The sequence below is a fragment of the Salvelinus fontinalis genome, chromosome 17, assembly GCF_029448725.1.
Source record: "Salvelinus fontinalis isolate EN_2023a chromosome 17, ASM2944872v1, whole genome shotgun sequence".
Taxonomy (NCBI): domain Eukaryota; kingdom Metazoa; phylum Chordata; class Actinopteri; order Salmoniformes; family Salmonidae; genus Salvelinus; species Salvelinus fontinalis.
In genome coordinates, this window is record NC_074681.1 from 46,245,629 (window position 1) to 46,261,289 (window position 15,661).

Below are 15,661 nucleotides of genomic sequence, written 5' to 3' on the forward strand. Positions count from 1 at the left end.
ACCCACATGGTGGTCCTCTGTAGCTCAGTTGGTAGAGCATGGTGCATGCTACTTTAAAATGGAGATAGCCTCAACGGCGGTGCCCGTTGAGGCTCTCTATGGTGTCTAGTGATGCACAGGTTGGCTTAAAACCCTCAGTCCCATGCGCTAGTGTGTAGCCTAAGCTTAGGGCCTAACTGTACACTCGTCAAATAAACACCAATTGCCTAATACTTGGGCAGAAAAGATTAAGGTCGATCCACTGAGGCAAAAAGGACAATGTTGGCATTTAATTCAATAAGAGAAAAGCTGCAAAATTGAGAATTTCAAATATATAGAAGGGAGGGCTGGGAAATATTTGGTGAAGTGGCAAAGAGGGTGAAAGTGTCGGCCGGCTATGTTATGTGTGATGATTGTGAGGCGCTATACAAATGACAGTCACAAGACGGGACTTCAAAATGGCACATCAAGGGAACTGTAGGCTACTGTTCAAATGGGTTCAATAGAAGTAACTGAAGTCTGGACACTGACTGTAGCCTAATATAATATTAACTCCTGCACAATGAAGCATTTCTTGCAGTAAAATTATACACCAAATGTACATTTTGCCTATGGAGTGAAGAAATATGATTGATTTATTTCAGTGTCTTGAGAGAATGAATGCACGCTTAGGTACCGTCTGTAAAGGTGCTATCTTTATCTTTATCAGCATCGTAAAAGCGGATAGTATTTCAACCACAAAATATGCATCCAAGCCAAACTGACATTTGATCAGAAACATGTTGGGTAGTTTTCACAGCTTTTAATTCCTGAAAACGGTCAAACGGATGTCATTTGAACATTTTCGCACAGACAATCTTACTTCATTTTCTCCCTGGTCCGTACACATCTTTGGGGACGTTTTGCGTGAGAGAAGAGACGAAAGAGAACTTCAGGTGAGCACGGGTTTATTTAGTATTCTAGGGCAACAAGTAATGACAGAAGAGAAGCTGCATGTATCTAAATATAGACAAGTTGACTCCCAAAATGCCTATAATTATAAGCAGAAACATAAGCCTATCTAAAAAGGTACATTTATCACAGTCTGCCGGTTGCAGAAGGGTTATTAGCGTTTGCGGGCAGGTGAACAAACAGCTGACCCACACATCACTAATGGTGTCAATTGTTTGGGTTGTGACCATTTCAGTTTGGACAATTTTGACTTATTTTGGCCTTTAATAAAGAATCCCCATAGTTAACATATGGAGGGCGATCTTTCATTTGGACAGATGTACATCCCAGCAAACATACTGTATATTTCTGTCCCAAAACCGTACTTTACATATTTGTTGATATATTAGATTAGGTAGTGACACTTCTTCAAAATACATGAAGATTTACCAACTTGCTCACTGATTTTCTCCAAAATCGTTGCAGACAGACTACTCGCCATGTGGCCACGTAGAGGGGTGCCATCCCATCACCTGGTGATATTTGTAGGGCTCAAGGCACATTCATTCTACAGGCTTTTAGTGTGTGCATTTCGGTAGTGAGATCAGTATCTTTCAATAAAACAAGTCGAGATGTTCAACTGAAATAAAAAATTACTAAAATCATTCATTGCTTTATTTTCAAAACATGGAGTTTAGGAGACATGGTTTGGAATAGCCACCCGTCAATAGAAATAGTGCATAAACGATGACTTTGTATTATATTAATTAACAATATGTTTGTTATTGCCTTAGATTGAATTAGAACATATCATGATGTAAATAAAGTTCCTAAGTTTGGAGACGTAACAGTTTTTTTGGGGGGTGGGACTGCAATTTGCACCACTTCTGTAGAATCACCCATATACATCTCGGACTTATCTAGAACACAAATACTAAATTGTACATTGTACATTGACGTTTGTCGTTTAGCAGACTTACAGAAGTGAGTGCATACACTTTTCATACTGGTCCCCCATGGGAATCGAACCCACAACCCTGGAGTTACAAGCGTCATTGCCCTAACCAACTGAGCCACACAGGACCCTTCTGTCTCCCTCTGAGCAACTGCCGGCCTCCTGGCTTCTCCAATCCAGACTCATCACTTCTGACCCTTCTTATTAACCTACAGTATCAATCAAACTTGATATGGTCTGTCTGTGCCTTCTGAACATATAGATTGTGTCCACTTATCCAATTGACTGGATGGCTCACTGCTGCTCAGTCCTCTTTGCTGCTCAGTTAAAAGGACGGTGTGGATTGGTTCACGAAGCTCATCTTGGGGATAGATCTTGACTCTTGTGAGCGGCCAATCAAGGAGCTACAGATACCAGGAACCGAGAAAAGAGAGAGATTGCAATTGTATTTTGGTCTCCTTTGAAAACATCAATGTTTACAATATGTCTACAGGCACTGGACTCATGCTCAACAGTGCCTTGCATGGGCAGAGAGAGAGAGCTAATGACCAATCATTGCAGGACTCACCAGTGCGGTGGGCTGTGGCTCCTTGCGGAAATAGGCGTAGCAGGCCTCTGGGCTACAGTGGGTTACTGACCAAGAGAGAAAAAACACCAGGCCGGCCAATATCACCACGATAACAGTCACCGTAGTGGGCTTCAGCCAGGTAGGTCCAGGACCTTTGAACACAGTGACAATATTTGTCTTACTGTTATTAAGGTGAAGTATACATCCTTAATGTAGCACGACAGTGCAATACAGTGCATTTGGAAAGAATTCAGGCCCCATGAATTTTTCCACATTTTGTTACGTTACAGCCTTATTCTAAAATGGATTAAAAACATTTTTTCCATCAATTTACACACAATACCCCATAATGACAAAGAAAAAACAGCTTTACAGAAATATTTGCAAAGTTATGGGGGGGGAAATCACATTTATATAAGTACCCTTTACTCAGTCCTTTGTTGAAGAACCTTTAGCAGCAATTACAGCCTCGAGTCTTCTTGGGTATGATGCTACAAGCTTGGCACACCTGTATTTGGGGAGTCTCCCATTTATTTTCTGCAGATCCTTTCAAGCTCTGTCAGGTTGGATGGGGAGTGTTGCTACACAGCTATGTTCAGGTCTCTCCAGAGACGTTAGATCGGGTTCAAGTCTGGGCTCTCGCTGGGCCACTCAGACATTCAGAGACTTGTCCAGAAGCCACTCATGTGTTGACTTGGCTGTGTGCTTAGGGTCATTGTCCTGATGGAAGGTGAACCTTAGCCCCAGTCTGAGGTCCTGAGCGCTCTGGAGCAGGTTTTCATCAAGGATCTCTTTGTACTTTGCTCCGTTCATCTTTCCCCCAATCCTGACTAGTCTCCCAGTCCCTCCCACAGCAGGATGCTGCCACCACAAGGTTTCCTCCAGATGTGATGCTTGGCATTCAGGCCCAAGAGTTCCATCTTGGTTTCATCAGACTGGAGAATTTTGTTTCTCATGGTCTGAGAGTCCTTTAGGTGCTTTTTGGAAAACTCCAAGTGGGCTATCATGTGCCTTTTACTGAGGAGTGGCTTCCGTCTGGCCACTATACCATAAAGGCCTGTGTGGTCGAGTGCTGCAGAGATGATTGTCCTTCTGGAAGGTTCTCCCATCTCCACAGAGGAACTCTGGAGCTCTGTCAGAGTGACCATCAGGTTCTTAGCCAAACTCTTCAGCTGAGTTTGGCCAGGCGGCCAGCTCTAGGAAGAGTCTTGGTGGTTCCAAACTTCTTCCATTTAAGAATGACGGTTGATGGATTTAAGAATGATGATGAAAGGCTGATAATGGCTCACATCAACACCATTATCCCAGAAACCCTAGACACCAATTTTCATACAGCCCAAACAAATCCACAGATGATGCAATCTCCATTGCACTCCACACTGCCCTTTCCCACCTGGACAAAAGGAACACCTATGTGAGAATGCAATTCATTGACTACAGCTCAGCGTTCAACACCATAGTACCCTCAAAGCTCATCACTAAGCTAAGGATCCTGGGACTAAACACCTCCCTCTGCAACTGGATCCTGGACTTCCTGACGGGCCGCCCCCAGGTGGTGAGGGTCGGTAGCAACACATCTGCCACACTGATCCTCAACACTGGAGCCCCCCAGGGTTGCGTGCTCAGTCCCCTCCTGTACTCCCTGTTCACCCACGACTGCATGGCCAGGCACGACTCCAACACCATCATTAAGTTTGCAGATGACGCAACAGTGGTAGGCCTGATCACCGATAACGACAAGACAGCCTATAGGGAGGACGTCAAAGACCTGGCCGGGTGGTGCCAGAATAACAGCCTATCCCTCAACGTAACCAAGACTAAGGAGATGATTGTGGACTACAGGAAAAGGAGGACCGAGCACGCCCCCATTCTCTTCGACGGGGCTGTAGTGGAGCCAGTTGAGAGCTTCAAGTTCCTTGGTGTCCACATCACCAACAGCTAGAATGGTCCAAACACACCAAGACGGTCATGAAGAGGGCATGACAAAGCCTATTCCCCCTCAGGAAACTAAAAAGATTTGGCATGGGTCCTCAAAAGGTTCTACAGTTGCAACGTCGAGAGAATCCTGACTGGTTGCATCACTGCCTGGTACGGCAATTGCTCGGCCTCCGACCGCAAGGCACTACCAGAGGGTAGTGCGTACGGCCCAGTACATCACTGGGGACAAGCTCCATGCCATCCAGGACCTCTACACCAGGCAGTGCCAGAGGAAGGCCCTAAAAATTGTCAAAGACCCCAGCCACAGTCATAGACTGTTCTCTCTACTACTGCATGGCAGGCAGTACCGGAGTGCCAAGTCTAGGACAAAAAGGCAGTTTACCCCAAAGCCATAAGACTCCTGAACAGGTATTCAAATGGCTACCCGGACTATTTGCATTGTGTGCCCCCCCAACCCATATTTTAAGCTGCTGCTACTCTGTTTATCATATATGCATAGTCACTTTAACTATACATTCATGTACATACTACCTCAATTGTCCCGACCAACCAGTGCCCCCGCACATTGGCTAACCGGACTATCTGCATTGTGTCCCGCCACCCACCACCACCTCTTTTACGCTACTGCTACTCTCTGTTTATCATATATGCATAGTCACTTTAACCATATCTACATGTACATACTACCTCAATCAGCTCGACTAACCGGTGCTTGTATGTAGCCTCCCTACTGTTAAAGCCTCGCTACTGTATATAGCCTCGCTACTGTTATTTTTCACTGTCTTTTTACTGTTGTTTTTATTTCTTTACTTACCTATTGTTCACCTAATACCTTTTTTGCACTATTGGTTAGAGCCTGTAAGTAAGCATTTCACTGTAAGGTCTACACCTGTTGTATTCGCACAGGCGCACATGACAAATAAACTTTAAACTGATTTGATTTGGAGCCTACTGTTCTTGGAAACCTTCAATGCTGCAGAAATGTTTTGGGTACCCTTCCCCTCAGAGCTCAGACAATTCCTTCAACCTCATGGCTTGTTTTTTGCTCTGGCATGCACTGTCAACTGTGGGACTTTATATAGACAGGTGTGTGCCTTTCCAAATCATGTCCAATCAATTGAATTGACCACAGGTGGACTCCAATCAAGTTGTAGAAACATCTCAAGGATGATCAATGGAAACAGGATGCACCTGAGCTCAATTTCGAGTCTCATAGCAAAGTAGTAGTAAATATGTTTTTTTCTCTCTTTTCTTTATTTTATTTTATATATATATATATATATATATATATATATATATATATATATTCTTTGTCATTATGGGGTATTGTGTGTAGATCAAATCAGGGGGAAAAACGATTTAATCAATTTTAGAATAAGGCTTTAAAAGGTAACAAAATGTGGTAAAAGTCAAGGCGTCTGTATCCATCGCAAGGTTATGTTTCCATGATTTGCAGATGTTCTATGCATTACTCTTCCAGCAGAAAGCTAGAACTGTTACAAAGTGCACAGAGACGATCGATGTGTGTGTGGTTGGTGTGCGTTTGAAATGTGTGCGCACGTGAACTAGATACAAGACGTTATGTTTCGGATCTCTTTCCATGGTACACATAATGGTAAAGTATACCATCGTCTGATCAGTGTGTGTGTTTTAAAAAAGGCCACATCTGTCTCGAACGACCAATTGCCAAAGGTCTATCTGGTTTGAAGGATCAATAAATGATCAATACATTGAACAGAATGTGTGAGCACCTGCAGATGTACTGTACGTGTGTGTCTATGAGTGTTTATTATAATTTGCAGCCCACCTGTGATGGAGACGCACTGTGTGTCAGTGCTGCTGCTTTTGCTGTGGGTGTCCAGATGGGCCTGGGCTTTGACGCAGTACACTGCTCCCTCCTGCAGGGCGTCGATGTAGAGCGGATTCTGTTGCACTGTGATCACACGCAAGGAGGCCTTGCCCTAGGAGACAGAGCACAGTGAGACGCTGCTGAAGAGAGAACTCAACCACTGCTTGAAGTGAGTTTTATAGGAGGAGGTCATTATCGTTCTACCTAGCGGGTCACCTTTAGGACCAATTCCAAACCAATCCCTTGCTCCAATCCCTAGGCATCTCCCACACAACAAGCTCCAATCTCTCCCAACACACAATACATGACAGGGTTGTCTAGGTCAGGTATTCCCAACCCAGGGGTATTCCCAACCCAGGGGTATGTGCAACGCCGTCAGGGGTACGCCAAATAAAAATGTAATTCACATGTGAAAAAATTAATTAAAAAAACACAGTCCATTTATAAGCCACAGGAGTTTTTTGAGCGAGAATAAAATGACTTTCGAGTAGTAAGACATGAATAAAAAAACAGATACCATTAATAAGAAGTGGCTAGAAGCATCATAAATGGTGAGCTACCGAGTGGCTAGGACAGGCAAGTCCCATACTAGTATGGAGGACTTAATTCTTCCTGCTGCCGCGGATATGGATGGGACAATGCTGGGGGAAAAGGCAAAAAAAAAATATACAGACAATGCCTTCATCAAACAACACTTTCACGACGCATCTGTGACATGGCAGGAGATGTTTTGAAACAATTACTGCTTCGCATATGTAGTAACCTGGTATATTTATGTTACCAATAGATGGCAGTATTGACTCAAGACGGGGGTTTGCTTCCCGCTATCCGTAGCTATTTCCTATGTCTGCCTATTTAACTATGTTCAAGAAAGCTTCAGGTAGTTTAAGCCAGGTGCATAAGAGAGTGTAATTCTAAATTACAATTAAATACTAAGCCGTACTTAAGTCTCATGAGTCGTAACTCTAAGAAGCCTTTAAGGATACTACAGCATACAAGCTAGGGAATTCTATGCGTTACAGCTGGATGAGTCAACAGATTTGGCAGGCCTGGCACAGCTCCTGGTATATGTCTGTTACTTTTATGGGGGGTCAATTAAGGAAGACCTCCTCTGCAAACCACTGGAAACCAGGACAACGGGAGATTATATTGTTAAAGTACTGGACAGTTTTGTGACATCAAATGGACTTTGGTGGTCAAAAGCCATGACAGGGAGACATAGTGGAGTGGTAACGTGAACGCGCGTGCAAGCAGTTGCTCCCGACGCTACTTGGGTACACTGCAGCATCCACCGAGAGGCTGTTGCTGCCAAGGGAATGCCTGACAGCTTGAAATACATTTTGGATACTACAGTGAAAATGGTTAACCTTGTTAAAGCAAGGCCCCTGAACTCTTGTGTATTTTCTGCACTATGCAATGATATGGGCAGTGACCATGTAACACTTTTACAACATACAGAAGTGCGCTCGTTATCAAGGGGCAAAGTATTGACATGTTTTTTTTAATTGAGAGACGAGCTTAAAGTTTCCTTTACTGACCATCATTTTCACTTGTCTGACCGCTTGCATGATGACGAGTTTCTCACATGACTGGCCTTTCAGGGTGATGTTTTTTCTTGCCTGAATGATCTGAATCTAGGATTACAGGGACTCTCCGGCAACTATATTCAATGTGCGGGACAAAATTGAGGCTATGATTAAGAAGTTGGAGCTCTTTTCTGTCTGCAATAGTCATACACCAGGTGAACCCAATATGCCCAATCAGGCTCACCTTTTATATGAAAGATGGTTAAATAAAGAGCAAAATTATTTATTATTACACTCATTCTTATGTTTAATAAATGTATCGTATAGTGTGTGTGGCAGGCTTACAATAATGGCAAAAAACAACATTTGAGAGTGCATTGGTGCTAGAGGAGGTACGCAGCGGGAGGTTGAATGTTTGAAGGGATACGCAGCTGGAGGTTGAATGTTTGAAGGGATACGCAGCTGGAGGTTGAATGTTTGAAGGGATACACAGCGGAGGTTGAATTTTTGAAGGGATATGGGACTATAAAAAGTTTGGGAACCACTGCTCTAGATGAAAAAGGGGCTTAGGTGTTGGGTGTGGCAGGGGGCGTGGCAATGGCCGCTGTTATCCCGTAGGGGCGGCTGAATTTTAGAGAAGTCTCCGTCTTGGCGGTGTAGATACATTTTAAAATGTTTATGCCAATTTCGTGCAACTCTACAAATTTGTCCATGGAGCTGAGAGAAGTTTTTTGTTTGTTTTAATGCACATTTCCTGCAATTCTACGCATTTTGCCATGGAGTTGAGAGAATATGGTGCAGTTTTAAATCTCATTTCCTGCAATACTACATATTCTGCCATGGAGAGCAGTTTTGTTGTTGTTGCTGTTTTAAAGCTTATTTCCTGCAATTCTATGCATTTTTCCATGGCTGACATTGTGTTCTTTTGCACAAACATAACAATAAAATCAAAACTGCTAAATTCATTGCTTTTTGAATTCTCCCTGACTGTCTAGCTTCTATTTTGGTAAGTATTTATATTTTTTTTGTATCTTATATGTATATTTTTACACTGTTTGAACATAGGTGACCCGAAAAAAAAACGCTTAGAGGCCCGCCCAAGGATTTCAATGGCAGAAAAATCCCTGCAAGACTATAATATACTGTACATGTAATATCCTCACCCTGACCAACTCGCCTCTCTTCCAGATAGACACAGTCACTCCCACGGTCAGGGGAAGGCTTTTGAAAGTCACCTGCAGGGCATCTCCCATGGTGGTCACAGTTATAGCTGGCACCGTCAGGATTGCTGTGTGGAAAATGAAAGTCATAGTAAGTTACAAACATAGGCTGTGTCTGAAATCGTTCTCGCCTACTACATACTGTGTGCTAACCACACTACCTATAACATACTGTTTAGTAAAAACGGAATAAATAGAAACATGGTCCGCTCATGCATACTGAGAAGGCTTCGTCTAATGTGCAATTAGGTTGTTCCCCGCCATTCGTTAATTTTGGTACAGCCTTATCTGATTATCAGCTGTTGTCAAACACATGTGGGTGTGAAAAGACAACTCTCTTCCTCAATAGTGTGCAGCAAATTCATCCTAGGTGAAAAGCCGAAATAAGCAACACACTATCACAAATTACTCATGTCACGGCCGCCGTAAGAAGTAGACCAAAGCGCAGCGTGGTGAGCGTACATATTCCTTTTATTTAGGATGACGCCAACAAAAACAATACAAAACACGGCCGTGAAGCTTAAGGCAATACTGCCACAAACAAAGACAACTTCCCACCTAGAAAGGAGGGAAAAGGGCTACCTAAGTATGGTTCCCAATCAGAGACAACGATAGACAGCTGTCCCTGATTGAGAACCATACCCGGCCAAAACATAGAAATACAAAATCATAGAAAAACAAAACATAGAATGCCCACCCCAAATCACACCCTGACCAAACCAAATAGAGACATAAAAAGTATCTCTAGGGTCAGGGCATGACAACTTATTTGAAATTCGTGACAGGCACATGAAAAAGTCCAACTTTTTCGTGTGTATTACAGGATTTTCATCACAACGCAATTTTCTTTCTTCATAAAGCATTTGTGTACATTACACCCATTTCCAATAAGCAATTTGTGTCTATTTCACAATCATTTGTGATACAGGGTTAAATAAGTATTATATCCTGGATTTAAAACATACAACATTTTTACATTTTCACATACTAATCGGACACTGCATTGTCACACCCAACACTGTATTACCAGAAGGCTGCTTGTTTAAATGTTTTGGCATTTTGTATGGCTGTTGTGCACTTGGGTAAGTGTTTTGTCTTCAGCCAATGTTAGTACAAATGGTGTATAGATTAATTCATGTTTATAATATCTCCAGTTTTTCTTATTTTCCTTGGATGGATGAAGGAATGATAAAAATGAATGTAACGATCAACTATTGCCATGGCATCAAAAAACAGTGTTTGGACGTAGATATCCCACAATGACTCACTCTCTCTCCTGTTGAATGGCCTCCCGAGCTCAGCCCACGGTGACACACGCCTTCCGCACTCTGCCCGCACGCGGATGTTGTAGTCTGAGTCAGAACCAAGGTCAAAGGTCAGGTCGCACTCCGTCTGCGTGACGCGCTGACAACCAACCGCGTCCTCCCAACTTCCATTCAAGATCCTCAGCTCAAATTCCCTACGGAACACATGGAAATACATTAGCCAGCTCATATTGACACATTATACCCAGAGCCAATGTTTATTGTCCTTTTGTTTGTCTGCGTGATACATTTTTTTGACATGAATGTTTCATATTTTCACACGCTTGTGGTTAACTACCCTTTACGTCTTCTCAGTTACCACGACCTTCGTAAACCAGACGCAATGTCCTCTAAAAAAGTAATAACAAATAGTGTCATGTCTCAATTTTTTTAAATGTATTTAAAAAAAACTTCTTTTTTTTTAAACATTTGACATTTTTGTCATTTAGAAGATGCTGTTATCCAGAGCTAGGTGAGATAACCACATTGCACAGTCATAGTAAGAAAGCTGCTTTATTGAGGAAAAGGTTTTCTTACTATGACTGTGATATGTGGTTGTCTCACCTAGCTACCTTAAACTGTAAGTCGCTCTGGATAAAAGTGTCTTGTAAATAAAAAAAAATACTTCAGCTCGCAATTAGCAAGTGTAACATTGCGCTGTTTACCTAATATTTGCATAATTGCCTCCTTCTCCTTGGCATTGATAAAACGGACGTTTTTGAGACATCACACGATTTATGACTTTTTTAGAGGACAATGCGCCTGGTTTAAGAAGTGACAAATGTCACAACTGGTGCTATTTAGCAACAGGGAGGGGGGGGGGGTAATTTAGAAGGGGGGGGTGTCTCATCTAATTAAATTGTTACAGGTTTTTAGCCCACTGCCTGGGCTGCATTCTCAGAGTGCAGTTCACCGCCAATCAGCGAGAGTAAAAGGATGAAAGTGGAAAAAGTCAGAGAAAGTCCATTTAGCAGTATTGGGAAGAGCAGTATTCTCGTCAATGTGTCTGAACATTCCTGTAATGTTTCAGAAGTGATTGACTCACCCCTGGAACTGCACAGAGTAGATGATAGAGCTGCATGGGGACTGTTGACGGTGCCACTTGAGCAAGTGCCTCATGTTTACAGACTCCATGGAAATTCTCCACGGCGATGGCAGCAGCCAGGCATCTGAAATTACACAGTAAATATAAAACGTTGGAATGTGATTCGGTGGTTGACAAACAGACATGCCTACAACATTGATCAAATCCACTATTAAAACATAGCCCCTTGCTAAAAACAAAGCTCTGCAATATTCCAAGCTGATTTAAGTGTCAAACTTTGGCTTGTGCAATCCGGAACAGCTCGTAGTAGCAGGAACCTATCTCCTGTTTCTGTAGCGTGAGGCAGCTGGATGTACAAGTGTACCCCCTGGACAGGACGGGAATGCTGCGTGCAAAGCAAAGACGCACCAGGTCCCATATTTACAGTCTTTGGTATGAGCGAGTGCTATGTGTCTATCTTTCCTTGATCAGTGCAAGTTTGACAGAATCCAGTCTTTAGATAAATACATGTTCTAAGCACACAGGAGCCCTGTTGTCTTGTTCACAAACACATGCTGTCGATTGAAGTGCACAAATGCTTTAGCACACACGTAAACACATTCACAGCATTCTAAACCCACTTGCAAGCGGTTTAGCCTCGGGTGAAAAAGTGTTAGATATCCTGTGACACACACACAGAGGAGTCTCAAGTTTCCAATTATATCAGCCAGGGCATTAACTGTATGCTGCACCCTCTCCCTCAGGCAAAATTCGTTTTTTCTCCTTCAGAACATGTTAATTGTCATCTACCTTTAATGGACGTGTTATACACTGCTCAAAAAAATAAAGGGAACACTAAAATAACACATCCTAGATCTGAATGAATGAACTATTCTTATTAAATACTTTTTTCTTTACATAGTTGAATGTGCTTACAACAAAATCACACAAAAATGATCAATGGAAATCAAATTTATCAACCCATGGAGGTCTGGATTTGTCACGACTTCTGCCGAAGTCGTTACCTCTCCTTGTCCGGGCGGTGTTCGGCGGTCGACTTCACCGGCCTTCTAGCCATCATCGATCCATTTTTCATTTTCCATTGGTTTTGTCTTGTCTTCCCACACACCTGTTGTCAATCCCATTCATTGCCTGTTGTGTATTTAACCCTCTGTTTCCCTTCATGTGTTTGTCAGAGATTGTTTTATGTCAAGTGTTGTTTTATTGGTGTATAGGTGCGCGACGGGTCCTCGTACCTATTCTTATTTGATGTATGTATATTTCTCGTGTTTGGAGCATGTCATGGACATTTATTAAAAGTCTCCATCTACACTTCGTTTACTCTCCTGCGCCTGACTTCCCTGCCACCTATACACACGACGTTGACAGGATTTGGAGTCACACTCAAAATGAAAGTGGAAAACCACACTACAGGCTGATCCAACTTTGATGTAATGTCCTTAAAACAAATCAAAATGAGGCTCAGTAGTGTGTGTGGCCTCCACGTGCCTGTATGACCTCCCTACAACACCTGGGCATGCTCCTGATGAGGTGGCGGATGGTCTCCTGAGGGATCTCCTCCCAGACCTGGACTAAAGCATCCGCCAACTCCTGGACGGTCTGTGGTGCAACAGTCTGTTGGTGGATGGAGCGAGACATGATGTCCCAGATGTGCTCAATTGGATTCAGGTCTGGGGAATGGGCGGGCCAGTCCATAGCATCAATGCCTTCCTCTTGCAGGAACTGCTGACACACTCCAGCCACATGAGGTCTAGCATTGTCTTGCATTAGGAGGAACCCAGGGCCAACCGCACCAGCATATGGTCTCACAAGGGGTCTGAGGATCTCATCTCGGTACCTAATGGCAGTCAGGCTACCTCTGGCGAGCCCATGGAGGGCTGTGCGGCCCCCCAAAGAAATGCCACCCCACACCATGACTGACTCACCGCCAAACCGGTCATGCTGGAGGATGTTGCAGGCAGCAGAACGTTCTCCACGGCGTCTCCAGACTGTCACGTCTGTCACATGTGCTCAGTGTGAACCTGCTTTCATCTGTGAAGAGCACAGGGCGCCAGTGGTGAATTTGCCAATCTTGGTGTTCTCTGGCAAATGCCAAACGTCCTGCACGGCCCGACGTCCCCCAACTGTGGACGTCGGGCCCTCATACCACCCTCATGGAGTCTGTTTCTGACCGTTTGAGCAGACACATGCACATTTGTGGCCTGCTGGAGGTCATTTTGCAGGGTTCTGGCAGTGCTCCTCCTTGCACAAAGGCGGAGGTAGCGGTCCTGCTGCTGGGTTGTTGCCCTCCTACGGCCTCCTCCACGTCTCCTGATTTACTGGCCTGTCTCCTGGTAGCGCCTCCATGCTCTGGACACTACGCTGACAGACACAGCAAACCTTCTTGCCACAGCTCGCATTGATGTGCCATCCTGGATGAGCTGCACTACCTGAGCCACATGTGTGGGTTGTAGACTCCATCTCATGCTACCACTAGAGTGAAAGCACCGCCAGCATTCAAAAGTGACCAAAACATCAGCCAGGAAGCATAGGAACTGAGAAGTGGTCTGTGGTCACCACCTGCAGAACCACTCCTTTTTTGGGGGTGTCTTGCTAATTGCCTATAATTTCCACCTTTTGTCTATTCCATTTGCACAACAGCATGTGAAATTTATTTTCAATCAGTGTTGCTTCCTAAGTGGACAGTTTGATTTCACAGAAGTGTGATTGACTTGGAGTTACATTGTGTTGTTTAACTGTTCCCTTTATTTTCTTGAGCAGTGTATATATATATATATATATCCACCACAGGAGGTTGGTGGCACCTTAATTAGTGAGGACATGGCTCGTGGTAATGACTGGAGCAGAATTAGTGGAATGGTATAAAATACATTAGACAGATGGTTTCCAGGTATTTGATGGCCTTCATTCACTCCATTCCAGCCATTTGCATGAGCTGTCCTCCCCTCAGCAGCCTCCACTGATATACCCTACAGCAGTTCTCACCTGTGTTTCTGGTTTCACTTATGCTAATGGGGGCGGCAGCGTAGCCTAGTGGTTAGAGCGTTGGACTAGTAACCAAAAGGTTGCGAGTTCGAATCCCCGAGCTGACAAGGTAAAAATATGTCGTTCTGCCCCTGAACAAGGCGATTAACCCAATGTTCCTTGGCCGTCATTGAAAATAAGAATTTGTTATAAACTGACTTGCCTCGTTAAAGAATGATTAAAATTTAAAAAAAATGAATCTGGCACATGAGAACATAAATGTATTCCCATGGTCATCGTCCGAAACCTTGGATGACACACCGATGTCAGGATACAAGCATACTTCACTTTTCTGCTTCTGCTGTCTGTTACTTTCTTTTCCATTGCTTCCGCGTACAGTATAACATTTAGAAATGAACATACTTTAAATAGGATAACTGTGATAAATAGGCTTGAGGTAGAATTTGCACCTAACTACAGATCTGGGATCAAACCACACTACCCCAATGCTAACCTTAACCATTGGGGGATGAAAATAATATCTGATCCTACATCAGCAGTTTGGGGCCACTTCTTCCTACGCTGTTAAACAGCAGGACAGTGTGTGTTGCTGCAGTACTTACAGTTTGTGACGATGTTGAGGACAAGTATTAACTGGCTGTCAAAAAAGCTCCTTCTCAGTCTCATAGCCCCTCTGTATGGAGAAGAGTAGGAGCACTGCTGTGATCAAGTGTGCAATCACTGTGTTGACCGTCTCTCACCACTAATTTGATGCAATACAAACAATCCCGGAATAGTGTGATCACTGCTTTTATGTTTGCAATATAGTCATCGTGTTGTCCATTGATCGTTCTTGTTGCGACTGTAACATGATCACTGCAGACTGTTATACCAACTGTAACTCAGACTTTCCTCGACCCGAGTGGGACCCGCTCCTATGACTGTGATCCTAGCACTCTTCTCGGTCCTTGTGATGGTTCCTCTGCCACACTCCCTTTGCTTCCCCACTGTGTCTCCTGTGAAAGGCTTGCAGTGTAATATGACCTCAGAATGTGTTTGCGAAAATACATCAATAGTGTTGTTATAAATGTGTGTTTTTATGCGAAAGCCATATCGATTGCATTTTATGGTGCGTCTGAGTAGTTACGTAGGTAAAGCTGTTTATAAAAGTGTGTGTGTGTGTTTGAGAGAGTAAGGGTGTGATGTGCTGATGGGAGTCTAAAAGAATGACTGGTATGGCTTGGCTGGATGCTGAGGGTGAAAATATGGTTAAGCCTGTCAGACTGGTTATGATCACTCCCTCCCATAACTGTATTGTGTGCGTGCGTGCGCGTAGGGCTATAAAGTGTGACCATATTGGTCGCATATGCTCCTAATTACTTT

General features: G+C 43.6%; 1 protein-coding gene across 1 annotated transcript; it reads right to left on the reverse strand.

Annotated features, from left to right (window-relative positions):
* Positions 1-922: 922 nt before the first annotated feature.
* Positions 923-15,441, reverse strand: crfb16 (cytokine receptor family member B16). Its single transcript, XM_055867610.1, has 7 exons — positions 14,902-15,441; positions 11,315-11,438; positions 10,234-10,424; positions 8,909-9,033; positions 6,178-6,331; positions 2,433-2,584; positions 923-2,268 (listed from the first exon to the last, which is right to left on the reverse strand). The coding sequence occupies exons 1-7, from the start codon at positions 14,963-14,965 to the stop codon at positions 2,086-2,088; spliced, it is 993 nt and encodes a 330-aa protein (XP_055723585.1). The 5' UTR covers positions 14,966-15,441; the 3' UTR covers positions 923-2,085.
* Between the last annotated feature and the right edge of the window lie 220 nt (positions 15,442-15,661).